Consider the following 26,525-nt stretch of genomic DNA (forward strand, 5'->3'; position numbering starts at 1 on the left):
GTGCACCTGCAACATGTTTCATATTACGCGTGCACCCGTGGCACTTATGCAGGGTGTCCCAGAAAACGTGTCATTGAATTATAATAAAAAAACTACGCCACCTAGAATCATGCGGTCAACAGCATTTGTTCTTATTCGTTTTTGCCACCTCCTAATGTGAATGTCATGTACTCCAAGTTTAATTATGTAAATATTTGCGAACTGAACTCGGAAATTTGCCAAGTAAAGGTCACTTTTTTACCCCACCAATATGAAGAGCGTGCCGAATACACTGAAATTCATGATAATTCACAGTGATATTCACGAGCTATTCCATCGGAAAAAATAGCCGAATATCATGCTTTTCGGAGCACCGGACAATAGCGCGCGATGACGTTTTGAGCGCAATCGCTCTCAGTGCGACGAAAGGAGGTTCCGAAGCCAGCCCACAGAGTGATAGTAGAAAAAGTAACAGTTCCTAAAATTGGGAGAGGGAAAGCAAAATCCCAGCGAAAGTCGGACATGATAAGCCCTGCCTGTTTTATCTCTTTCTACGATGTCGGGGAGGGCTGGGTTTCCAACCTCCTTTCGTCGGACTGACAAAGATTGCGCTGAAAAATTCATCGTGCGCTATTCTGTGCGACCTCCGTAGAGTATGATGTTCGGCTATTTTCTCCGATGGGATAGCTCCTGAATATCCCTGTCAATTATCATTAATTTGACTAAATTAGACACGCTCTTCACATTGGCGGGGTTACAAAGTTACCTTTACTAGGCAAATTTCTGACTTAAGCTCGCAAAAGTTTAGATAATTAAACTTACGTTACACGACATTCATATGAGGAGGTGGCAAAAACCCAGTAAGAACAAATGCCATTGACCGCATGAGTCTAGTTGGTGTAGTTTTTTTTATTATTATAATTCAATGACACGTTTTCTGGGACACCCTGTATAAGAATGTGGGACAACCTATTAGAAACTCATCATTAGTTACTCCGAGTTCGATAGTCTTCAGTGTATGGGTCCGAGGCCTCGGTTTCAAGCGACGCGCGCACTGGTACAGGGTCCGTCGAATACGGCGAGTCGTTGTGGTTTATGGTGGCGGTCAAGTCATTCTTCTCATTAGAATACACGTCTGAATCGGGCTGAAGTCCCGTGGAGTTCTATTCTGATGCGGAGTCGGTTTCCATGACTGCACGTTGAGCGTAACTTGCTTCCTGGCGTCTTCAATGCAATACAACACATGGGAATCACGGCAGACGAATCTCGCGACTGACGTCACGGCGTGGAGCTCCTAGATTCCGATGCCACCGCCTGCTCTCATAGTTTCGGTTTCGCTTTATCGTTTTCGCTGTTTATAAATTATACGCGCACGTTTATACGAAACGGAGGCTGTTGTCAGCATCTGGGGGGTGGGCTCTGCTGAAATCAACTTTCACTTAATTTTGGGCACAACCGTTGCGGACCCTCCCTTTAAGCAGCATACATGAAAACGCTACCCTTTCCAAGATCGAGAAATTCCAGTACCTGAGATCTCTTCTCGTTGGACGGGCGTCTGCTGCGATTGAGGGACTCCAGGCCACGGAAGCTTGCTATGATGATGCATTGGAGTTGCTGAAAAAACGTTTTGGTGATAGACAGAAGATAGAACACGAGTATTTCTCCCGTCTGCGTCAACTTTCCCATATTCGCTCTTCGCACGATACTGGTAGACTGACGGAGATGTATGATCAGACCCAGTCTAGTATGCGGGGATTAAAATCTCTCGGAATAACTGCTGGAAGTTACGCAGCGATGATGAACGACATTCTCCTGAACGCGTTGCCACAGGACATGGTTTTGGACTACCATCGTAGGAAACAGCAACAACCAGCACAGCTCGAAAACTCCGAAAAACAGTTAGAGGATCTCCTCGAGTTTCTCCAGAACGAAGTTGAAAGCAGAGAAAAGGCGGGAATATCTAGCCAGGATGGAGGAGTTGTGAAACGAAGAGGGAGTCAGATGAGCCGTCCCAGTGGGCTAGTACTCCAAACGAGTTCTGAGCCGGCCAAGTGCATCTTTTGCGGCTCTTCGGCGCATACGACTGAACGATGCTCTTCTGATATGAATCTGAGTGCCCGAAAAGAGAAGCTCAAATCTCAGCGAAGATGTTTCCGATGCACCTGGGTGGGACATATGACGAACCAGTGTGTGAGACGTGTCAAATGCGATAAATGCAAAGGTAGATACGTAACCTCCATGTGTGACCCGGAGTACAACCCAGCCCAGTCAACTAGCCCTAAAACGCGAACCCGAAATATTGTTCTGTTGCTCGAAAAATACTAGGGACCAGCCCCCGTGGCAGAGTGGTTAAGATGATCGTTTTCCACGCCGAGACTGGGCGGTGACACGGGTTCGAACCCTGTCACCGGCTGCGCTGCCGGAGGTTTCCCTGGGTTTTCCGAAGACTTTCCAGACGAATACCGGCACAGTTCCCCGTGAAGTGGGCACAGGACGCAAACTAACCCCCCTCCCCCACTTCTTCTTGCTGTCCTCTCTCCATCTGTCCACGTCTGTACGCCGCTCATAGCCACAGTTGCTTCGCCGCGCTGTTCTCAGTGTCGCCCGCGCATTTTCTACCGTCACAGCTGGTGCATCCCCGCTTTCATCATCAGATTCTTCTTGCACACTATCGGAAGCGACGACACCGACGATGTCGTCATCTGTGATTGCAGCGTAGGGGTACTCGAACTGTAGGGGTACGAACGTAGGGGTACTGAAATAACCAGGCGGCTCAGTGGATTACTTTTGTGTAACGGTGCTACAGCTAAGCAAGCAAATTGAGCTCTTGAAGAAATAAGACCGGGGTTCCTTTTGACCATCACACCAGAGACTTATTTATTACGTTCAATATCATTAAAGCAACAAGTCTGTACAATTACTTTTTGCTGAAAGCTTATACTGTAGCCGTTAAGAATAACAATCTTTTTTTCTTTCTTTTTTCACTTAAATCGTTTGCTGATCGTACACGACACACTGCAAGATAGAAGCTTCCGAAATTTAGAACTGACTACGGTGGCCAGTCGCTAACCTATGCGCTCCCACACATAATGAATAGGCTTGCCGCTGAAGAGGTGAATGTCAATGACTTATCATTATCTTCGTTAAGAACATTATCGGTACAAGGTTTATGCTCCTAATTCGTAAGTAATCAATTTGCATGCGCATTTGCATCAATTTTCTCGAAGAAACTATCTCCTGCGGAAGAGAAATACAGCACCTTTGGTCGCGAACTTCTCGCCGCTTTCACAGCGGCGAAACATTTCCGCTACTACCTCGAAGACAAGTCATTCGTCATTTTCACAGATCATAAGCCGCTGGTCTACGCGTCTCAATCTGGAAGCTCTCGCTATTCGAAACGCGAAATCAGACACCTCGCCCCTCGCCTTCCTAGCTGAGCTCAACGCTGAATTCCAGCACGTTAAAGGAACCGACAACGTCCCCGCCGACGCTCTCAGTAGGATCTCTTCCCTCCATGACACCCCCATCAATCTCGGCGATCTTGCCAGGCAGCAAGAGCCTGACCCAGAACTTAGGCACATCCGATCCGGCAATTCGTCCCTCTGCCTACAGCCTATCCCCTTTTCCGGTATCCAGCAGCCTATCTTTTGTGACGCGGCAACCGGTTCGCCCCGACCATTTGTACCAAAACCGTTCAGGCGCTCTTCTCATCGCTTCATGGCCTTTCTCATTCAGGAGTCAAAGCCACGCAACGTTTGGTAGCCACCCATTACGTTTGGCCATCGATGAACACCGACATCCGCACCTGGACGCGATCCTGCCTCGCATATCAGCGGGCAAAGGTTCACAGGCACACCGCGTCTCCCCAGTCGACCTTCCCCTTGCCTGACGCAAGGATTGCCCATGTCCACATACACATCGTCGGTCCCCTGCCCCCGTCTCATAACAACAGATACCTCCTGACGTGCATCGACCGTTTCACCCGATGGCCGGGGGCGGCCCCGATGCCCGATTCTACAGCCGAGACCGTCGCGCAAGCATTCATCTCAACTTGGGTCTCCCGCTTCGGAGTTCCATCTCAGTTAATCACCAACAGGGGAAGTCAGTTTGAATCACGACTCTTTTCTGCTCTGACTCGGCTTCTTGGTACCACCCGATGTCGCACCACAGCCTACCCGTGCGTTAACGGCATTGTTGAACGTTTTAATCGTCACCTCAAAGCCGCCATAATGTCCTACGACGACAGCCCAAAATGAGCAGCAGTACTTCCCCTGATACTGCTGGGCATTCGCAGTGCTTGGAAAGAAGGTCTGAAATGCACACCAGCGGACCTCGTCTATGGGGCCTCCCTTCGCCTTCCAGGCCAGTTCTTCGACCCCCAGCGGCTTGACAACCTTCAGTTGACAGCAACGGACTATGTCGGACGCCTTCGCGACCACTTCTCCCGAGTTCGACCAACTGCCCCTCGAGTTCCTAGTACCCATCGGACCTTCGTTTCACCCCACCTCCGATCAGCATCTCAAGTGTTCCTCCGGACTGACGCCCTCCGACGGCCTCTACAGCCCCCCTACTCTGGTCCCCACCACGTGATCGAACGCCATCCCAAATGCTTTATCATCGACCACGGTGGTCGTCGGGAAACAGTGTCCATCGATCGGCTCAAACCCGCCTTCACCGAATCCGACACTCAGCCTCCCTTTCTTACCGCTTCAGGCTCCACCCCCACCTGTCAACTAGACCTACCTCCCAAACACCCCCCAAACGGGTATACTGGAGCGACTTTGTCGTTTCTGGGGGGGGGGGGGGCCTGTAGTGGCCATATCCGCGCGACACTAAGCGCGGTCTCCCCTCGCGCTCTGGAAGAAAACAGTCAGTTCTGCCTATCTCCCTGGTCTGATCAGTCGTCTTCCACAAGCTAAAGCAGTACGTTTCTCTTGGTCGCAGGCGTTCGGATAACACGCTATAATGAACAGCTTTTTGTGTGTGAATCGTTTGCTGCACTTGCGCTGGCAGGTATGACATGTGAGCTGCACTTTTTCATCGAATGTAATCGTCTTCTGCTCGGCTGCCGTTCACAACAAGGAACCCAACCATCCCCGTGGCTACGAGGTTTCTGCTGACGAGTTACGTGGGCCTCTAGCGATTCACTGCAACGTTGTATTGGCTGTATCGTCGTCACCAATGGAAAGTGTCTGGTGGATGCCTGGCGTTACAATTATGTTTACTGGACAAAAAAGTAGAGAACTCCGACTTAACATAACAAAATAACAAGTTTTACTCAGACGTTTCGTCCATCATGCGACGGACATCATCAGTGCCAAACTGGATGAGAGATTATACAACCGGTAGCTATTTAAGGAGATGGGAGTATTGTTCGGGAAGGGGGCCACGGTTTTTGTTACAAAACGAGGGGTCACCACGTATGTGCCACGACTCTAGAAGCTTCCTGGGTCCCCATCTTTGTTCGCGAGCCAAGATCACCGCGTTGTCGAAGTCGAAACAATGTCCCGTGTCCCAACAATGCTCTGTAAGCTCCGTCTTAAACCGTGTTTCGTGGGTCGCGCTCTTTATGTCCCGTTTATGTTCTTTGAAACGAGTGTTCCGTTTTCTGCCTGTCTCGCCATTGTAGCACGTGCCACAGTCTTGGCATTGTACTTTGTAGACTACTCCAGCCTGGTCTTCCGGGGGAACGGGGTCCTTCGGTTTCGATATGACACTTCGAAGTTTAACATGCGGTTTGAACGTAGTCCTGATATCCAACGGAAGCAAAGCCCGGCGGATAGATTCAGAAACGCCTTTGACATAAGGGATGACAACGCGTGTCTAGCGGGTGCGGTTCCCGTCGCGCGGTTCAGATGTTTGCATGCGCTTGCGAGTGTCCTCGATAAACCTGCGTGGGTAGCCACGTTTGTCCAGATAATCGGCGATCGTCGCGTCCTCAGAAGCTTGTAACTCAGTGCAGGATGATAACTGTTCAGATCGGTGAAATAACGTTCGTACCACACTCCGTTTGTGCTCCGTGGGGTGGGGTGGGTGAAAACCAAGGAAACTGCCGGAATCACAAGGCTTTCGGTAGATACATGTTTGAATGCCGCCCGGGCTACATCAGCGCGCACACACATCCAAGAAAGGAAGCTTGCCATTTTGTTCCATCTCGTAAGTGAAATTGATCGATGGCGCAATGCTGTTTAGAACCGAGTGGAAGTCATCAACGTGGTCACTGTTCAGAATCACGAACGTGTCGTCGAAGTAGCGACGATAGAACTTGACCGGGTGGCAAAATCGTTCCATGGCGGTTTCTTCAATATGCTTCATGACAAGATTAGCTAAAGTGACTGACACGGGGCTACCCATGGGACAGCCTTCGATCTCGTGGTAAGTCCTGCCGTTGAAGTTGAAGTGCGTCTGATTGAGGCAAAACCTCAAAAGAATAACCACCCCTTCAACTGTGAGCGATGTTCCAGTTGGCAGGCTGCTGTCCTGGCGTAGTCGTGCCTCCGCCACCTGTACCGCAAGATCCTTAGGAACGTTGGTGAACAGAGACACCACATCAAAGGATACCATAACCTCATTTTCGTTGAGAACTTGCGTCCGGACCAACTCTACAAACTCCTTCGAATTGCGAACCGTCAGACTGTTGTTACCGGTGACGGGAGCTATGAGTTCCACCAAGTATTTGGATGGGTTGTATGTCGGTGACCCAACGAACGAGACAATAGGCCTCAAGGGGCATCTTGGCTTGTGTATCTTGGAGAGACCATAGAGCATGGGGGTGGCTCCGTCCGAGGAGAAAAGGCGACGGTAGGTAGGCGACATTGGCGAGACAGGCAGAAAATGGAACACTCGTTTCAAAGAACATAAACGGGACATAAAGAGCGCGACCCACGCCACACGGTTTAAGACGGAGCTTACAAAGCATTGTTGGGACACGGGACATTGTTTCGACTTCGACAACGCGGTGACCTTGGCTCGCGAACAAAGATGGGGACCCAGGAAGCTTCTAGAGTCGTGACACATACGTGGTGACCCCTCGGTTTGTAACAAAAACCGTGGCCCCCTTCCCGAACAATACTCCAACTCCTTAAATAGCGACCGGTTGTATAATCTCTCATCCAGTTTGGCACTGATGATGTCCGTCGCATGACGGACGAAACGTCTGAGTAAAACTTGTTATTTTGTTATGTTAAGTCGGAGTTCTCGACTTTTTTGTCCAGTTATGTCGTCTCCCGGCTTTTGGAGTATTTTTGCATCTATCCGATCCAACCACGGTTCAGCTGCTTTAGGCAGTGTGAGAGAGTACTGCAACCAGGCTACAAAGATTATTCGCTTGGAGTGCCATCAATGCTTCAGCCAGGAGTGCCTCAAGCATAAAGTCATCCCTCAAGCTCTCCGTTGTCGGCCGCTTGTGGATACACCGCACGGCCGAAAGCTGGTCCGGATCTGCGGCATCGACTGTTTGAAAGCCCGAGTCCTCGAGAACAAGGTCAAACTCAACGACTCCAGTCATCGACTTGACTTAGCCGAGAAAACGTTGTTGCGGACCCTTCAACCCGACGAGATGCGCCAGATTTTCAGCGCCCGGAAACAGGCTGAGCTGCTTGAGAGACAGAAGCAGACCGATATTCATGACAAGGCGCTGTCCCTGCTCCTGCCAAAGAAAGCTCTCGTTCGGTACTGCAACAATGTATTCAACCTGTCATCGAAGACACTTTCCGACGGCCATGTGAGTCTGCTCTCGAAGGGCTTAGATTTCACCCTCGCGCCCCGCGCAGTTCCGATAAGGGAGATTGTAGTGGAAATCGAAGACAAGCTCCGCCACATCAAGGACTTAACTGGTGTCAATCTGGCACGCAGCCGCATCGCGACCACACTTAACAACGTGAAAGGACTACCTTCCAATCTGTCCAAACAGGAACAGTCCGCATTGCGTGACTTACGCTTAGATAAATCCATCATCGTCCTTCCAACTCACAAAGGTAAAGGTACGGTTGTACTAGACAGAGAGCACTACGATGCAAAGATGAAGGAGATCCTTGAAGATGCTACGCATTTTGTCGCTTTGCCGCGCGACCCAACTCCGAAATCGGAACACTGGTTGGTTGACCACCTACGTAATTTAAAGAAGAGGGACCACCTAGGTGATGCTACCTACCGTCGCCTTTTCTCCTCGAACGGAGCCACCCCCGTGCTCTACGGTCTCCCCAAGATACACAAGCCAGGATGCCCCTTGAGGGCTATTGTCTCGTTCGCTGGGTCACCGACATACAACCTATCCAAATACTTGGTGGAACTCATAGCTCCGGTCACCGGTAACAACACCTGACGGTTCGCAATTCGAAGGAGTTTGTAGAGTTGGTCCGGACGCAAGTTCTCAACGAAAATGAGGTTATGGTATCCTTTGATGTGGTGTCTCTGTTCACCAACGTTCCTAAGGATCTTGCGGTACAGGTGGCGGAGGCACGACTACGCCAGGACAGCAGTCTGCCAACTCGAACATCGCTCACAGTTGAAGAAGTGGTTATTCTTTTGAGGTTTTGCCTCAATCAGACGCACTTCAACTTCAATGGCAGGACTTACCACCAGATCGAAGGCTGTCCCATGGGTAGCCCTGTGTCAGTCACCTTAGCTAATCTTGTCATGGAGCATATTGAAGAAACCGCCATGGAACGATTTTGCCACCCGGTCAAGTTCTATCACCGCTACGTCGACGACACGTTCGTGATTCTCAACAGTGACCACGTTGATGACTTCCACTCGGTTCTAAACAGCATTGCGCCATCGATCAATTTCACTTACGAGATGGAACAAAATGGCAAGCTTCCTTTCTTGGATGTGTGTGCGCGCCGATGTAGCCCAGGCGGCATTCAAACATGTGTCTACCGAAAGCCTTGTGATACCGGCAGTTTCCTTGGTTTTCACTCACACCACCCCACGGAGCACAAACGCAGTGTGGTACGAACGTTATTTCACAGATCTGAACAGTTATCATCCTGCACTGAGTTACAAGCTTCTGAGGACGCGACGATCGCCGATTATCTGGACAAACGTGGCTACCCACGCAGGTTTATCGAGGACACTCGCAAGCGCATGCAAACATCTGGACCGCGCGACGGGAACCGCACCCACTAGACACGCGTTGTCATCCCCTATGTCAAAGGCGTTTCTGAATCTATCCGCCGGGCTTTGCTTCCGTTGGATATCAGGACTACGTTCAAACCGCATGTTAAAGGGTCTCTGACCAGAACCTGGTCAATGTCTTTGTTTGTATGGATAACGAACGTACATGGTGCCTCCAAGTTCCAACTGAAACGTTTCGTCTCTTCGGAGCCGCCAACTATTCCAAACAAGGAGCCGAAAAGCGGTTTCGATTTCTGCCCTCAACTCGTGCGATCAGCGCAAAACTCTAGCTATTATGCAGTGGTTTTCCCATATGTATGACGTCAAACGCCCGCGACGTTTATTGGTGGAATGTCCACACCGGAAATTCGGGTGGTTTCCGCAACTTCCGTATTGCTGGGTGCTTTTTCAATATGGACGCGGAAGCACAGCGGAGTCGACAAGTCAGCTTTTCAGCTACCTTTCAGCAGCTGAGAGGCACCTGCTACGTGCAGTAGGGTTTGGAGGCCTTGCTTTTGAAATGCTGAGCCGCGAATCGACTTCAGCATGAAAAGAAAGTTCCAACGACAGACTGTTAGATGAGCTTTCAGCATCCATCACGCTGAAGCACATGAACAGTTTGTGTAAATTTCATGTTTGACGGCGCCGTGTAAAGGGGCCGGAGTGGTTCATTGCATAATAATGCCGAAAGAAGTCGAGTGCTTATGTTGCAAGGAGCTGCTCTTAAAGTAGCATATTGAGAACTTCGAGGGCAGCACAAACCTAGCGCTCATATTCACAAGTAAGAAGCGTACGTGTCTCGTGCACAATCATGCTGGTTGGTTTCAATACAAAATAGTTTTTCTGAACTTTCGTTATTGTTCGTCACTTATTCACAAAGAGTGCAGCTGAATTAATACTCGGCGTCCTACTAGCTTTAGCTTTGTTCAAAGCTTGCGTGTCTCATACAGGAAATAGATACGTACACTACATACCAACAGTTCGTGAGATGGATGTTACACGACTTTAAAAAAACAAGAGAATCGTTATACCAGTCTGCGCGGTGAACAGGATACGCAAAGTACGCTTTCCCATAGTAAATACTACATGCTTTAAATACCCAAGATACTAGGTGGAAGTACCCCCTACAGGGGGTGCCCTTGCAATTTCAGCTGTAGACACATGTCGGTAATGATGCAACTATAATAATGACCCCCCCCCTCCCCCCGAACTTTTTTCAACACTCCTCCATGCTTGGGATTCTGGATAAACCACTGTGCTGACCCCTGACACAAAGCACCATCTCATCAGCCTGCTCCGCCTGGTAAGAATTACATTGGGCTCTCAATTCCACCACAGACACAAATCCAATCCTGTTCTGACGCATCCTATTGTCCACCCATTCAGTCAATATGTCGTAAGTGTTGTTCGAACTCTTACTGTCTGATAGCACCCAAATAGTATTGTTTATGCACCTCAAGTATTTTAATGATCGTTATGTGGAAGTAAATCAGACTGTTATGCAGGTTACCCTGTGTGTGACCTCGGTTCCTGCTGTCAGTCCTCCAGAAGTGCTCACTACACAAGTTGACTATCGAAAACCTCAATCTTCCATGCATGATGTAAAACCCCAGTTCGCTTGCTTCCTAGCCATTTTTTTCATTCTCAATTTTCCTTTTGTGTGCAAAGTGCACACCCAGTTCGAGTAGGATGTAGACCTTGAGGAACCAAGCTTGGTATCTTGGGCTGCTCAAATACTCAAATAGGCATGTTTTAGTCGAAGATGATGTAACATGAAATGTGGTTCATATAGTTTATTGTGGCACTCAGATAATATCTTCATAATATGTCTAAAGAGACTGCTCCAAAATAGCATATGTGATGCAGCGTTATACATCATTGGGCTTCTGGGAAAAATCATGATTCACCTGATACAGACGGCAGCCTTTGTAACGGTGTCTGACACATTTTTAGCAGCCACTGTTTTAAAATATGCATTAAAAATGCTCCAACTATGAAAGTATAATGAAGTTCTTCATTTCATTTGTTTACTTAGAGACCCTTTTGAAGGGATTTACATAAATGCGGGAGGTTTTTTATCCAAAAAAGACAAATACCAAAATGATGCAAACAAAATTCGTTCACTCACCACAAAGAAATTCATTCGATCTGAAAACGATCATAGCACTTGGAAATCAATGACGATACATTTTCTTCTGATGCCATGTGGGCAGGAACGTCATTCCAGTTTGACACCATCAGCTGGTGCGGAGAGTAGAGGAATTTTTTTGTTTGTGTAGGTGGAGCAAGTACTTTGTGCGAGTCATCAAGTCTTGGAAGTAACTTGTGAGGGGATTGACAGTAAGTGGGGTGGGGAGGAGTGTGACTGTAATATAACTTTTGAAAGAATGCCAGGCCTGATACCTTTCATCTGGTAATCAAAGGAGTAAGAAAGAGTTTGGCTTTAATGGCTGAGACGCTGGAAAAAGGATGATAATCACGAGCAACAAACCGTGCGGTTCTGTACAAATTCTACTTTGTCGATTAAGAGATGTTGGGATGGGTTCCAGATTGCAGAGGCATATTCCACTTCTTTTGAACATGGCAGTTGATGTTCTGAGACTGGAACACATAGAAAAGGCAAATACATACAAAGCATCAAGTGCCTAAGAAATGAATGATGAAAGAAGGCAGTCACTGGAAAGGTTAGCCAGTAGTAGGACTTGAACCCACATCTTCTGTATGACCGATCCAGGGCCCTTACCAATTGAGCTAAGCTAACACGCCTCTCCAGTGACTTCCAAGGGTGCAGATGTACCCTAGGAATAGGTTTATGGGCAGGACAACATTAGTCACTGTTATTATACAGGCATTGCTCTCTGTCCAGTATGATCACCGTAGAGCACATTTACAGGAACTCACAGGCACAAAACTTGCATAATAAATATGTAATAACCTCAAACAGCTATTATATATAATATCTGGGACATGGAACTCCAACAGCAGATGGTCTGGCAGTACAGCACCAGGTAATCTTGCCATCACTATATTTTTCCCAAAATGCTGAAAATAAATCGATAGAATTACTGCAGTGAACTGCTCAATTTTTCACCTCAGATATATTTTTAGCACTCTGTCTTTCATGTTTCAAAATATACATGCATCGAACCTGCAGAAGCTTGTGTGTGTAAGTAGAGTCACACATCTCATGTGCAACAGGCAGGTCTAAGTTGTATTGAGATATGTCAATTCCTTACGCGTGCTCACCACCTGTAGATTCCTTTAAAGGGAACAAAAAACTTTTGGTTAGTAACGACTTCACGCTATATACCACATTTATAAAAGAAATTGGTCCCGTACCTGACGGACAACTGTCATGACCATTGCCAGATGTCTTCCTCTCCTGTTCCTTCCACTTCCATGAAGCCATCACCCTAACATTGTTAAAAAAAGCCATATAAATGCGATAACTGAGATATTACCACTACGAGCATACAGCAAATCACAACCACATAAATAAAATACACAATTGCACCGAGCTGTCCACATTTTCACACACACACACACACACACACACACACAAGTACATAACAGAGTGGACTGTCTCTAATAACACTTCAACAAGTTTGTGTAACTCTGTTTTGAAACTGGACACAGGAAGGCCATTTCCAATCAGCTGAAAAAAATTGTTCGGAAGAGGAACAGTTTCTGCTGATTTCTGTAGTTGGTCCGTAGCAGTGGAACCTTGTAAGGTGGTACAGTGATAGATTTCATACCATAATGGCAAGTGTTTGGGATGGCGCTAAAAGATCCTGAATTTGCAAGGCAATTTTGTGTAAATGTCTGATTTCCAAGTGAACGCTTTGTCTACTGTATTTTGCATGTCTTGAAGGAGCTGAGGGGCTGGATGGATGGATTGTAGTGGCACCCCTGCTGGGCCTCTTTGCAACGAGCGTCCAGCACATTGCACCTGTAGACAGCCTGTAGTCATGGTTGTCATATACCAGGCATTCTTTCTTTCTTTTTTTGTGCACTGCAATTTTATCGTAGTTGCCCTCTGTGGTGTTTCCCCAGATTAGACAACAATAGTACAGCTTGGGGTAAACTAAGGATTTCAACGGCGTTGGTTTAGAATCCAGAACCCTTCTTTACTATGTGCAGTATGCTGCATATTATAAGGCAAACAAATAGAAGAAAACTTGTACCTGATCCCTGCCTTGTATTTCCAACATTTGGTTCCACATCTTGTCCAAGGAAGTCATGAACTACATTGGTGCACATTGCTGTGACAATTATAATGTTACATCTAGATGCTGAATACACAGCTTCATTTTACGTACTGTGAATGTTGCTTACTGCATTGGCATGGCTGCATTCAACAACACTCAGAATTGTACAGTAATCTTTTGATTTAGTGCGTAAACTTCAATTTTCTTTAATCCGTATTTTTCTTTGTTGCATAAATGGTCTCCTAACATCTGCATGCCACAACGTAATTCTCACAAGGAGAGTAATCACTGTATAAATTATACAGAAGACACTAACCTCGTCACGTCCAGATGCAACAGTCTTGGAAGATAGGTTCAAGGAAAGCACTGCGGACTGCTGTAGGCGGAGGTTCTTTGTACTCAAACTGAGGGGTCAGTCTCATAGTCTGCATTCTTCAAATACGATTGGCAAAATCCGCCGCGGTATTATCCTGCCGCTGCGGTTGAACGCGCAGTATAGTACTCAACTAAATGCCCGCCGAGAAATCTCGCTTTGACGACACAACCGAGGCACGTCAAATGAAGTAAGGGCTGTACCTCGATAAATTGGTCGTTGTTCCAAAAGATATAAATAAAGAAAACTTGGAAATACACACACTACGCTAACGCAGTGAAATAGCGCGCTGGATCCCGAAAGTCGTCGTAGCTCGTAGCTGTCGTAGCCAGGCTCCAACAGCTCCCCATAGAGCCCATAGTTTGAGATAATTCACACAACACTGGGCACACGACCAATGAGAGTGCAACGTTGTAGAAATTATGCAATGCCAGTCGGCCAATCAGGAGCCTTAACTTTGGCTGACCTTTCGACCGGTTCTGGCTACCATCGACTTCTACCGGATTTCACGCCTACCGCCGTTACCCGATATTCAAAATAACTGAAGCTTCTTTTGGCTAAAAGAAATATTTATTTGACACAAAGCACTGATTCAAAGATCTGATACATGGATGCACTCTGAATACAAAGTCCACTGCGTTGCTGACGCACTGTAACTCAGTTCGAACTTGAAGCAAAACGAACACAGCTCTCGAAATCCGACGGGGCCCGCGCTTGTTCTTCACTCTCCAACCGCTCCAACTCACGAAGCATTCCAGTTCCGGAGTTGATAGACTGTTCGTTGGATAATAGTCGTGTCCAGGAACAGCACAACACACGTTGAATCACATCGACGCATGAATAAACCAGCGAACACTTCTACAAACTGTTCTGCCGATTGACATCACCGAAACACGGAACACGAGAGGACGCCTTGCCGGCCGATTTTATGATGAGCATCTTCTTTCGTTGTTTGCAGGGCGGAAAAGGCGCTTGTGTGGCACGTAATCGTAATCCTGTCTTTGTTGTCAGGCCTCAAAATCCGACGGCGCCCGAACGCGTTCTTCACGCTCCAACCGCACCAGCCCACGAAGCATTCCAGTTCCGTAGTTGATAGACTGTACGTGGGATAATAGTCGTGTCCAGGAACAGCACAACACGCGTAGAATCACAAACTGTTCTGCCGAGTGACATCACCGAAACACGGAACACAGGAGGACGGACGGACGCCATACCGACCGATGCGAGCTATTTCGAAACTATGCTGAAACTGCTGAAACGGCCGCCGGTACGCTGCACACACATGCGCGCGTACAAAATGCGATTTCAAAACGTTGTCGACCAATCGGAGCGCGCACGCAGCCTGGGCCAATGAGCTTGCAACGTTGTAGATTGGCGCAGTGGTACATACTCTACAGCCGCATCCTCGGTTACCTGAGGAGGACTGGTCGTAGCCTCGTAGCTCCTCTTTCCATGGAAGTCGCTAATTGGATTATCGCAGTTATAAAACAGGTCGTAGATTTCGAAGTATATACATACTTTTTATTTCCAGACATTGTGACAATTGTATATCGGCGTAAAAATGTTGGTTCTTGCTGAAAGTTGTTGTTGTAGTGATCACGTGACGGCATTCTGCGCGCTGATTGCATGGGCGATTGACGTCATGACCAGATGAGTTTTTTATATATGCGTACGTTTTCTTGGTTTGACGCTAGGTGTGCCAGCGTCGGCGTGAACCGCGATGTTCAAAATTCGAGTTTACGAAAACTACGAGGTGTTGAGGCATGCATTTTCGTATGTGAAGTTGCTTTTGTGTATTCTATCGGTAGCCACTGCGGAAAAGGCTCTCCAGCTTCTGATCAGAGACCCTTTAAACTTCGAAGTGTCATATCGAAACCGAAGGACCCCATCCCCCCGGAAGACCAGTCTGGAGTAGTCTACAAAGTGCAATGCCAAGACTGTGACACGTGCTACATTGGCGAGACAGGCAGAAAACGGAACACTCATTTCAAAGAACATAAACGGGACATAAAGAGCGCGACCCACGCCACACGGTTTAAGACGGAGCTTACAGAGCATTGCTGGAACACGGGATGTTGTTTCGACTTCGACAACGCGGTGACCTTGGCTCGCGAACAAAGATGGGGACCCAGGAAGCTTCTACAGTCATGGCACATACGTGGTGACCCCTCGGTTTGTAACAAAAACCGTGGCCCCCTTCCCGAACAATACTCCCATCTCCTTAAATAGCGGCCGGTTGTATAATCTCTCATCCAATTTGGCACTGATGATGTCCGTCGCATGACGGACGAAACGTCTGAGTAAAACTTGTTATTTTGTTATGTTAAGTCGGAGTTCTCTACTTGTTTGTCCAGTTATGTTGTCTCCCGGCTTTTGGAGTATTTTTGCATTTATATTTACGTCAGTTGCAGTTATATTTACGTGTTGGCAATCTGACAACAAAGCAAGTGTGTTGTGGAATGCGACTGTGATACAGTCGACCGGCGTTTATCCGGACTTCATTTATCCGGATCCTGCGCTATCCGGACAAAAAAGCATGGGGACGGATTTCTCCCCATGTATTTCGCCCTCGTTCATCCGGACTTCAGCTTCCGGACTCGGACGAGAATTCCAGGGAACAGAAGCGACTAATACGCAACAATCGGCTTCAGTTATCCGGTCATTGTCCAGGGAGGACACACCTATAGTCAAGCGAAGTCGAGGACCTTGGTCGTGGCCTCCTTTTTACTGACACAAAGAGGGTGTTGCTGGGAAGTATTTTCTCCCTTTCCGACCTTGAACTTTAGAGAAAAGTAATCCACTGAGCGGTCTGGTCACTTCAGACTAGGAAGGTCCACAACGAGGACCCCTGCGCTGCAATCACAGATGACGACATCGTCAGTGTCGTCGCTTCCGATAGTGTTCAAGACGAAACTGATTATGAAAGCCAGGATGCACCAGCTGTGACGCTAGAAAATGCGCGGGCGGCACTGAGAACAGCGCTAGCATTTTCCGAGCAACGAAACAATATTTCGCAAGTTAATGCCATTAGCAAAGTTTGCAAGAACTGGATGCGTGTATTTGAATGAAATAGATGACAATGGATAGTTTTCTGTGTAATGGTCAATAAAGATGTCGTTTTAGGATCACTCTGGATTTTCGTGTTTCACCTATCCGGTACCCCGCTATCCGGACATTTTCACAGGAAACAATTAAGGTCCGGATAAACGCGGGTCGACTGTATTAGGAAGTTGACCCCCTTTATTGCTCGATTTGTTTGCACGAATTATCGTACAAGACTGGGTAGTCTAATGCTTTGTTTTACTGTGTTTCAACTCGTGTTCTTCGTTATCATTACTATTATTATTCAAAGCAGCTTCGCGCTTTCAAGCGATTCTGATTTACTCTGCATTTCGTGGTCTACAGACGGGACGGGCTGTCTGTATTTCCTTCCGTCGAAGGACTTGTTTTTTGCCTAAGAATATGTTTCACGCAAGAACTTGTGTTTTATGAGGTATTCAATGTTGAGCACGTCGTAAGTCTGTTAAGTTAGCATTAACAACAACCATGCGTACACAAACTCAACTGCAGCGTATTCTGTAAGAGTATTCTGCACATCGTATTTACTTCTGATAACTGTTTATTGTTTAACAAATTTATTGTTCAACCAGGTTTCCAATATTATTAATGTAAGTGAGCGGCGCCGGCAGGGCGGGGAAGAGGAGGAGGAAGAGAGATTGAGAATCGAATGGAACAGGAATAAACAGTTTTGAGACCGCAAAGTCTTACAATTGGCGCAGCCGACACTGAATATGTGGGTTGAGCTCCACGCCGAAGCGGACTCGACCGGACACCTGCTTTTTACAAGCTGTACGCCGGCGGATGAGGAAGCCGTGCAACTTCCCAGAACGGTGAGCAGTGATGCTTTTCGCCAACTTGTGCTTTCAAAAACCAAGAAAACGGCGCAGGAGATCCTTACCGAAGGATCCGTGAAGATCAACATGAGGGTCATTGACTACGAGGAACATATCGGAAGTGCTCTCAGGGTCGCTACACAGGCTTCAACTCTGATGGGTGCTACGCAGCCTTCCGCAACCGATGCGCTCATTCGGTTAGTGGAGGCACAGAGTCAGCAACTCATACGATGTCAGGAAATGTTCAATTCGGTCCTGCTCTCACAGTCTGCTCCTGTTCGCCCTCACTTCAAGATGATAAAGCCAGACGTTTTTGACAATCAAACAACGAGCCCGGAAGCATGGATAACATTTTACGAGTATGCGTGTGAATGCAATCACTGGTCCACTGACAATGACATGATAAAAAACATGCGACTGTTTCTCTCTGGCATGTCAAAGAAGTGGTACGAGTTGCGCCTTCCCAAGCATAGTTGCGACACCTGGTTGCAGTGGAAGGAAAGCTTCTTGAAGTCGTTTCGAGAAAATCCCATTGATAACTGGGACAAAGCAATTTTTCACAAGTTTAGATCCGGCTCTACCCTTGACTATTTCTACGAGAAACGCAGACTGCTTCACATAGCCGAACCTAACCTTCCGGACACAGCAGTGATTCATTTGGTTGTGCATGGACTACCAAAAGACATGCAGACGCAAGTTTTAGTGAGAGCGCCAACAACCGTCGAGAGTCTCCTTGACTGCCTTAAGGATTTGAGCACCCGACACTACCCCTCACCACCCCTGGATACTGCATTTCGTTCCCACAAAACTGCGACACCCCTCCGAAGGACGGAACCAGTGGACAAGCCACAAGTAAAGGACTACGCTGGTCCCCGGCAACTCAATACTGCGACAAGCGACAATCTCCAAATTACACGCGGAGAAATTTTAAACTAATAAACGAGGGTGCCCAGTCCTACCCGACGACACCAAAGGAGACTGTTTTCCTTCTTCACACTAATCTTCTGTTCATCAAAGTCATCGTGAATGGCCAGCCCATTAAGGCATTCCTCGACACAGGAGCGTCCATTTCTGTCATTAACTTACACAAAGTCGATCCTACTCAACTCAGAGTTGGAAGACCTGTCTCTGTACAAGCATATGATGGTCGTACAACCTTACATAACACATGGGCCGATATTACACTAACGTTCCAGGAAAGAACTGTCTCAATCCATGCTTTGGTAATGCCTGATGTCCAGTATGAGTTTCTCCTCTCACGACCTGACATGAAAACTCTCAAGATGAACCTCTACTGGGATGACAAGGTAGACATCGACCCACGGGAAGACATTAAACCAGTACTATGCCTTCAGGATGCAGAGGACATCAAACAAGCCTACCCCGATCTGTTCTGTTCACAGGGTTACCCTCCAGCTATGAAGAATTTTGCTGTTCCATTTAAGCTCACTGACACAACAGCAATCAAACAAAAACCGTATCCCATGTCTAGAGAGAAGAAAAAGTGGCTTGCGCAGGAGCTGGACAATATGCTACAAGCTGGAGTTATCAGACACTCCACTTCCCATTTTGCATCCCCAGTGACCATAGTGCCAAAGGAAGACGGTTCCTTGCGCTTATGCACGGACTACAGGAAAATTAACAATCAAACGGAACTCTTCCCGTACCCAATGCCACGAATAGACGACATCATCAATGAAACTGGTGGGTCTTCCGTTTTCTCTCGAATCGATCTGGCAAAGGGTTTCTGGCAAATTCCACTGACTGAAGACACTAAGCAGTATACAGCATTTGCAACCTTCAACGGCCTATATGAGTACAACAGATTGCTATTCGGGTGGAAAAATTCTCCCGCCTGGTTCCAGAAAATGATGAACGAAGTTTTGCAGCCTTTTCTAGGAAACTTCTGTCAAGTGTATATCGACGACGTTTTGGTCTACTCTAAATCGGCTTCTGATCACCACAACCATCTGCATCAAGTGTTGCAGGCACTTTGCAGAGCTTCGCTTAAAGTCAACTTTAAGAAAAGTGAGTTTTTCAAGCACCATGTCACCTTCTTAGGACGCGTATTTGATGGCAACACAAAGACGACAAAAGCAGAGTCCATAGCACGGATAACTCAGCTTCCCAAGCCACACAATTTGCACTCGCTTCGTGTTTTTCTTGGTCTGGCTGGACATTTTCGCGCGTTCATCAAAGACTACGCTAGGAAAACAAAGTGTCTGACTATTCTAACACAGAAAGATGTGCCCTTTGTATGGTCAGCAGAATGCGAAGCTGCGTACAACCATTTGGTTTCTGCCATTTCCTCCGATCCAGTCCTTACGCTGCCAAACTTTGAACTTCCCTTCGAACTACATACTGACGCGTCCTACTATGGAACCGGAGCTGTACTCTATCAGCGCAACTGTACGGCATCTACTCACCAGCAATTGCATGTCATAGGATACTACTCCTACACCTTTACTAAAGCTGAACTCAACTATTCTGCGACTGAAAAAGAAACGCTTGCAGTCCTCGTTGCCTTGAGGTACTTTCAACCTTACCTGGATGGGAGGAGGTTTCAGCTTGTCACAGATAACGATGCCCTCACGCATCTGCTTCAGACAGCACAACCGAAAAATCGGATAGCTCGCTGGATATTAGAACTCCAGCATTACGACTGTGAAGTCATACATCGTCCAGGACGACTTCTCCAGGATGCGGACGCCCTCTCAAGGTTACCGCACAATCATCATGTGAACAACCTCACAGTATCCAACGCGTGGCAAGACTTAAGCTTCAAAGACGGCAAGTACTTCGTTCCACCGTCGCTGCACGCCACAATACTATCACTCTATCACGACAGTCCCCATTCTGGTGGTCACGACGGATTCCCCCGTACATATGCAAAAATTAAGCAACGCTTTACTTGGCCTGGAATGAAGGCATCTGTAAAAGAATACGTTCGATCCTGTCATACGTGCCAACTCGCAAAAGCGAAATTTCATCCTCAACCCGATGTACTTACATTACCAGATCACTCTTCGGTGCCCTTCGAAGTCGTCCACCTCGATTTTGCCGAGATCAAGAAGAAGTCAGAGAGTGCGAAGAAAACTCAGTCCTTCCTACTGGCCATCGACCAATGCACACGAATGGTTGCCGCGCGAGTGGGAAAAGAAAATTCACACACCATAGTAACCCTTTTGAGCCGACAGATGTTTCAGGACACCAAGACTATAATATCCGATAACGCATTGGCTTTCAAGAGCAAGCTCCTACAAGAGTTCGCGAGCGAACGTGGCATCGCACTTAGATATGCATCGCCATACCACCCTGCGGGAAACGGTCTTGCCGAACGCGCAATCCGGGATATCAAACAGTACATCACGTTGTACCCTGACTTCCCAGGAGGCTGGAAATGTTGTCTTGAAGCAGCCGTTCACCACCACAATAGATCGGAAACAGCAGCACTTGGATGCTCACCCCACTTCGCAGCTTCCGGTGAGCAAACAGTACTGCCTGCAGACAAGCAACTTCATATCCAGGACGGTGTACAGCTGCATGAGAGACGCACTACTCCTACTGAAGAACTAAGCTACAGACAGTCAATGAAGAGGTCCTACGATAAGCGCCACTCGAACAAGATCCCTGTGGTACGAGTAGGAGACCTGGTCATGGTACGCAAAGGTATCCCTGGTACGGCTCGCAGTATCCACGGCCCCTACATCGTCCAGAAAACAGCTCACAAAAACGACGTCCTCAAAAACATTGTATATGTAGCGCCGTCTGGACATTCTGAATGTGCGGCAGCAAGTAATGTCATCCCTTACCATCTCAGGAGAGATGAAGCTCAACTGGGGGAGAATTGTAAGTGAGCGGCGCCGGCAGGGCGGGGAAGAGGAGGAGGAAGAGAGATTGAGAATCGAATGGAACAGGAATAAACAGTTTTGAGACCGCAAAGTCTTACAATTAATACATCCATAACCCCGAGACTGAGGGACACAAACTAACGACACCAGCTCGCCTGCTTCATTGCCACCTTATACTATTGTGTTACATAAGCTTGAAGTCGCCAGTTGAGGTACCTGGAAAGAAGCAAAAAGCCCCAGTAGTCACGTAACATGCACTATATTTTGCAATTAAAAAAAAAAGAGAAGTAATTGATACTATTTCAAATAAACTGCTTTTTGGTCTTCTGGCGGAAATCTGCCTTCTTTGTAAAAGAACTGTTCAATTTGCCACCTGGACAGAGAGTCCTCAGCTGTGCAGGCTCCACCGAGGATGTGGACCCACTTGTATATGTGTCAAGGATGAGGGCACCAGGCTCAAGCAGCTGAAATGTCGGCATTTAGTTCAAATAGTACCATAACTAAAATACATAAGACCTAATAACTGAAACATCTACATATACACATTATATGCTACACATGCATAATTTTTATGCATATGCAAACACAGGATGTATTCTATCTTACACTGTCACACAGCTCATTTTTACAACAGTGTTGGCACCAATGTTACCAGCAAATAAGGGCTGAAGCAGCTGCACAGATTTTACAGGATGCCCTGAGCAAATTAAACTGGTTGAACACAGCAGAGCACCACTGGTATGGTAATGGTTGGTAAGGTTATTTTTGGTAATGTAAAACAAAGTGTAGAGTTGTAGCAGGAAAAAAATCTCCTGAGGACATAGAGCAACTTAGGTTTATTTATTTTAGAGGGTAACTACAGAGCACTTGCTGGAGTTGTTCTGGCATGTTACCCTGGTGAAACACTTCAGCTGCCGTACACATGGGCATGGTTTGAGAGAAGAAACTGAATAACACACTATGCAACTCCAGTTCCGGTGAATGTAAATGGATAATCAACCTGAGTAATGATTATAAGATAAGGAATAAAAGTGTGCACCTCTTAAAAGCATCCTAGCTTATTCAGGTTGTGGCAACCGCAACGCAGTGGTTCCACTGACAGGCGGAAGATGGCATCGCTGTTATCACGACGTACTGATAAGAGGGGGCGGAACCCTCGTGCGCGGGGATTTAAGCTCTTGCTGAGAGCAGGGAAGGACCCTTTGTCTTCCGGGTATTGCCGCTGTGAAGAAGACCGCAGGTGTACATATTTCAGCAAGTGAATAAACCTGGTATGTTCGTTTGAATTTCTGTGTGTGCTGCTTGTTCCGTCGCGCGCGGAACGGACGGGCTGACGCCCCGAGGTTGTGGGAACGTAGGTTTCCACAAGGTGTAAAAAAGAAAATGTCCCCCTCAATATCATATTTGTGCACATGATGAGGCAAACTGAAATCAAATAATAATAAAAAAATAACTTGTAAACAACACACAGAGCCCGAATGGTAGGCAAGACAATGCTGCAAAGAGGATTCTGGAAGGAGGCTGCGCAACATTGGTCTGCTCTGAATAGTGGGTTGCAGTAATCATGCTGTCTCACCTCAGGGGTTTCAGGCTCAGCTGAGGAAGTTACGTGCAAACATGAAAGCAGATGAGTGAAGAGAAAAGAACGGATACATATGTTCAATGTATTACATACATATTCTGTTAAAGTATGGTTTCTAAGATCATGCTAAACGAAGTCTGTTCTTATCAACAGTGCACCACCTGAGATTAGTGACTAGATTCGGTAACTTCTTTTTTCGGTGACTTCTATTACGTCCTTTTTTTTTACTCTCTCTATCCCAGTAAACCATAGACGTCTAGGAGATGTCCACCTGATATCCCAAATTGGATGTTTGGATATCCCATGGATCACTGCAGAGCGCCCGTAGACGTCGCATGTACGTCCTGGCGACTATGGTTTGTCCCACTTTTTCCACATTCCACGGACGTCAACTTCGGGATATTTGGATATTCACAGGATGTTCTCAAATCTGCACATATTGCTATAAATGTGTTATTTCAGAAATGTGCTATATACTATGCAGTGGGGTGCCACACGTTCTCATAAGATACGTAACAACGTTTTATTTCAAGGCTACATTATGGCTAGGTTTTTGGCGCCATAAGCGTATATTGTAGTGTGGTAAATGGCAGCCTTGAGGCCTTTCAGCCCTAATCCAAGACGAATGCAGACCGCGCGTTAATAAATGTGCTTTCGCCTTTCACCATATAACACGCAGGCTCCCTTTTTGGCCCCTCCACCGCGTACGCGGATTTCAAGAGATACCAGAACGAGCATATACTGAAATACAAATTGTTGGAGTACGTTCAACAAGTGTAGCGTGCCGTATGACGTTTGCAACGGTGACAACGTCTTTGCAGTTAGCTTGTGAGTCTGCAAACGACGTCAGCGTATACCTGTGAAGGTTCCTGACACCCCATCCTGACAAATATCGTGTTTTTAACTCGAGCTACTGTGTATAATGTAATTACTTGGTAAATAATGTAGTAAACCCAAAAATTTTCCCTCTTGCTTACGTCATGCCACTAGGGGTCACGTGCCCTAGCTGTCTCCGAAAAATAACGCGCGCTTGCTCCTTTCTTTTTACATCTATGAGATGTCCCAGGGATATAGAAAGTAAGATATTTTTGAAAGTCACATTGTGGACGTACATGTAACGTCGCATAGACGTGGCGGACATATGCGACGTGTGCGACATTTGTGGGACGTATCTGGGATATTTCTGGTTTACTGGCCTCTCTCTCCCGCTTGTGTGCAGTAAGCGGCCGCAAGGTTCTAAGTCACGCAGATGAGAATTAACCCATTTACGCAATCCTGAAATCTGTGATAGCATTTGGACCACACGGACTGAGAGATCTTTGTTAGCCTCAATAACGAAAAGTACTTACACTTTTGCGCCGTTCAGGTGGATGTGCTTTCCCCGGTGTGGACAGGTATTGTGATGGTGCTACACCTTTATTCAAACGACACTGAGCTCGTTATCCAGTACGTTGAAGAGCTTCAGCGTCCCCATCGTAATCGCAATCATGTAAATGTTCGCTACAAACACGAGCAATCGATGGCATCGCACCCTCTTTCCATTCCGGTGGTCCGATTGCTTCGTGGCATCAAAAGCTGTCCGTCTCGTCACTGGGAAGCATATGACATTGGATGCCCGGCGAATATTGACGTGAATTAGGGCAACCAACCATCCAACATCGTCTCGGCATGTCGGCGAAAACCACAGGATGCGACTGCGACAGACTGAGACCATCGCGCGGAAGCTGGCGTCATGGAGATTTCCACTCCCGATGAACGCATACGCGAAATCCTACGGCGCATGCTCCTGGCGGGACCACGACACGTCACGATGACGAGTCGCGGACACGGCCGTGGCCCTGCCAAGTTGCTCGCTATGTTTCCGCGCGGCAGCTTGCCACGGCGCGGCGCCAGCAGTACTCCCCTCGCCGCTCCGTTTAAATTCGCTCCCGAGAATACTCCTCGCATGACGAAGGTAAAATTTTGGTTGTAGAGTCAGAAAAATGTTTTATTTCTGACGAAAAAGAGAAAAAAATAATTTCATAGTCCCTTTGAACTTGCTCAAAATATGCACCTCTAGAAATGCACTTGCATGCATTTAAAACACGCAACAAATTCGCTGGAGCAACAGTATCTTACGTTATGCAGTGTACAAAAAGGATGCAGAGTTGAAAGTATGTATTTGCATGAAAATCTGGCCTCTATGAATCATGCTCCCTAGTTAGAGTTTCAAGCGATGGTTGCTGATTGGAATCAGTACTGCATGAAGGGCACCTTAAAGCTGCAGCTAGTCCAATATATGAAAACACTCCTGAATTATGCATTCACATGCAGCTAAAAGCCACTCCATATTGCATAGAGCAATACTAAGATGGGCAAAAGCATATAAAGAAAAAAAAGTATGGCATGAAAATTTTGCACAACTTAAAAACCCATATTAGGGGATATACTAACACACCAGCCACGTCTTTTTGGTGCGTTCCAGCATGTTTACTTTACTTAGAGACAATAAATAATTTTTCAGCCTCGGACGTCTACTCTTTATTCTCCCTGCTTAAGATAACTGACAACTGGCGAACAGAAACATTTTGCAATATCTGTCTTACATTTTCACACAGAAAGTGCAACCAAGGAAGGGCTTCTAACGAGAGCCGTCTTGGAACATATCTCATCAACATCACTGCTGCCCAGCATCTTCCCCAGTTTGCAACAACGTATGTTTGACTCCAGCCCAAATGAAAACCATGTGATCCGTCTGATCAAAGAAGTTCCCCAGTGCTACAGTAGGATCAGACTTTACCACCTTGCCAAGGAATATACAGAGAAGGTGACAGCCAGGCCTCATCTGCGAAAGAAATTGTCAAGGTTGATCGTATTCAACAACCAGTAATGCATTCTGCTGACTTACCTGGTTGACTGCTTCAAACTCGCCTTTGCAACTGGACTTGTGATACTTTGGTGTTGGAGCTTTCACCACAGGACCTTGCTACTTAGCCTTTTTATGACATATTCACTCTACGCCTAGTCATTTTGAACTGTCTTTACCGCCATTTACCTTCCTAGTGCACATTTTTCTAGTCGATATGTTTTTACCGTCATATAGCCTTTACATCACATACTTAATCTCATTCTAGTCCCTTGGAAGTGCTTTACTGCCGTTCGCCCCCCCCCCCTTTCATGTCATACCTAGTCATATCTAAACTTCCTGTGCGAAGCATAATGTTTATGCCCAAGCATTCATAGGCATATTAAGGTAGTTTCATAAACAAACGGGCCAAACATTGCTGAATGCCACGACTCAATTCTGAGAATACTGCTCCCTATAGTATTCCGGACCCACGAGCCGAAAGGGAATGGGAGAAACACGAGAAGCAACACGCGCACACGCTGTCAGACTACAAAGGAAACGTAACACAACAAATAGGGTGTTCAAGTCAAACCGGGACTTTTAATTTTTCGCAAAAGTAAAATGAACTTACAGGCGAGAAATTAGTTTTATTTTTAAACGTAATCTCCAGCTGCACTAATGCACTTGTCCCAGCG

The 26,525-nt window shown here is 46.9% G+C and overlaps 2 protein-coding genes across 2 annotated transcripts; both read left to right on the top strand.

Moving 5' to 3' along the window:
- The first annotated feature begins 7,195 nt into the window (after nt 1-7,195).
- On the top strand, nt 7,196-8,302 carry LOC135395820 (uncharacterized). Its single transcript, XM_064626910.1, has one exon. It carries the CDS (start codon nt 7,196-7,198, stop codon nt 8,300-8,302), a length of 1,107 nt encoding a protein of 368 aa, XP_064482980.1.
- A 65-nt stretch (nt 8,303-8,367) lies between these two features.
- On the top strand, nt 8,368-9,108 carry LOC135395821 (uncharacterized). Its single transcript, XM_064626911.1, has one exon. The coding sequence runs from the start codon at nt 8,368-8,370 to the stop codon at nt 9,106-9,108; it is 741 nt and encodes a 246-aa protein (XP_064482981.1).
- Nucleotides 9,109-26,525: the final 17,417 nt, after the last annotated feature.

The sequence above is a fragment of the Ornithodoros turicata genome, chromosome 5, assembly GCF_037126465.1.
Source record: "Ornithodoros turicata isolate Travis chromosome 5, ASM3712646v1, whole genome shotgun sequence".
NCBI lineage: Eukaryota > Metazoa > Arthropoda > Arachnida > Ixodida > Argasidae > Ornithodoros > Ornithodoros turicata.

Excerpts from the sequence above, each read along its gene's own strand:
- LOC135395820 (XM_064626910.1), top strand. The coding sequence starts at position 7,196 with ATGTCGTCTCCCGGCTTTTGGAGTATTTTTGCATCTATCCGATCCAAC.
- LOC135395821 (XM_064626911.1), top strand. The coding sequence starts at position 8,368 with ATGGTATCCTTTGATGTGGTGTCTCTGTTCACCAACGTTCCTAAGGAT.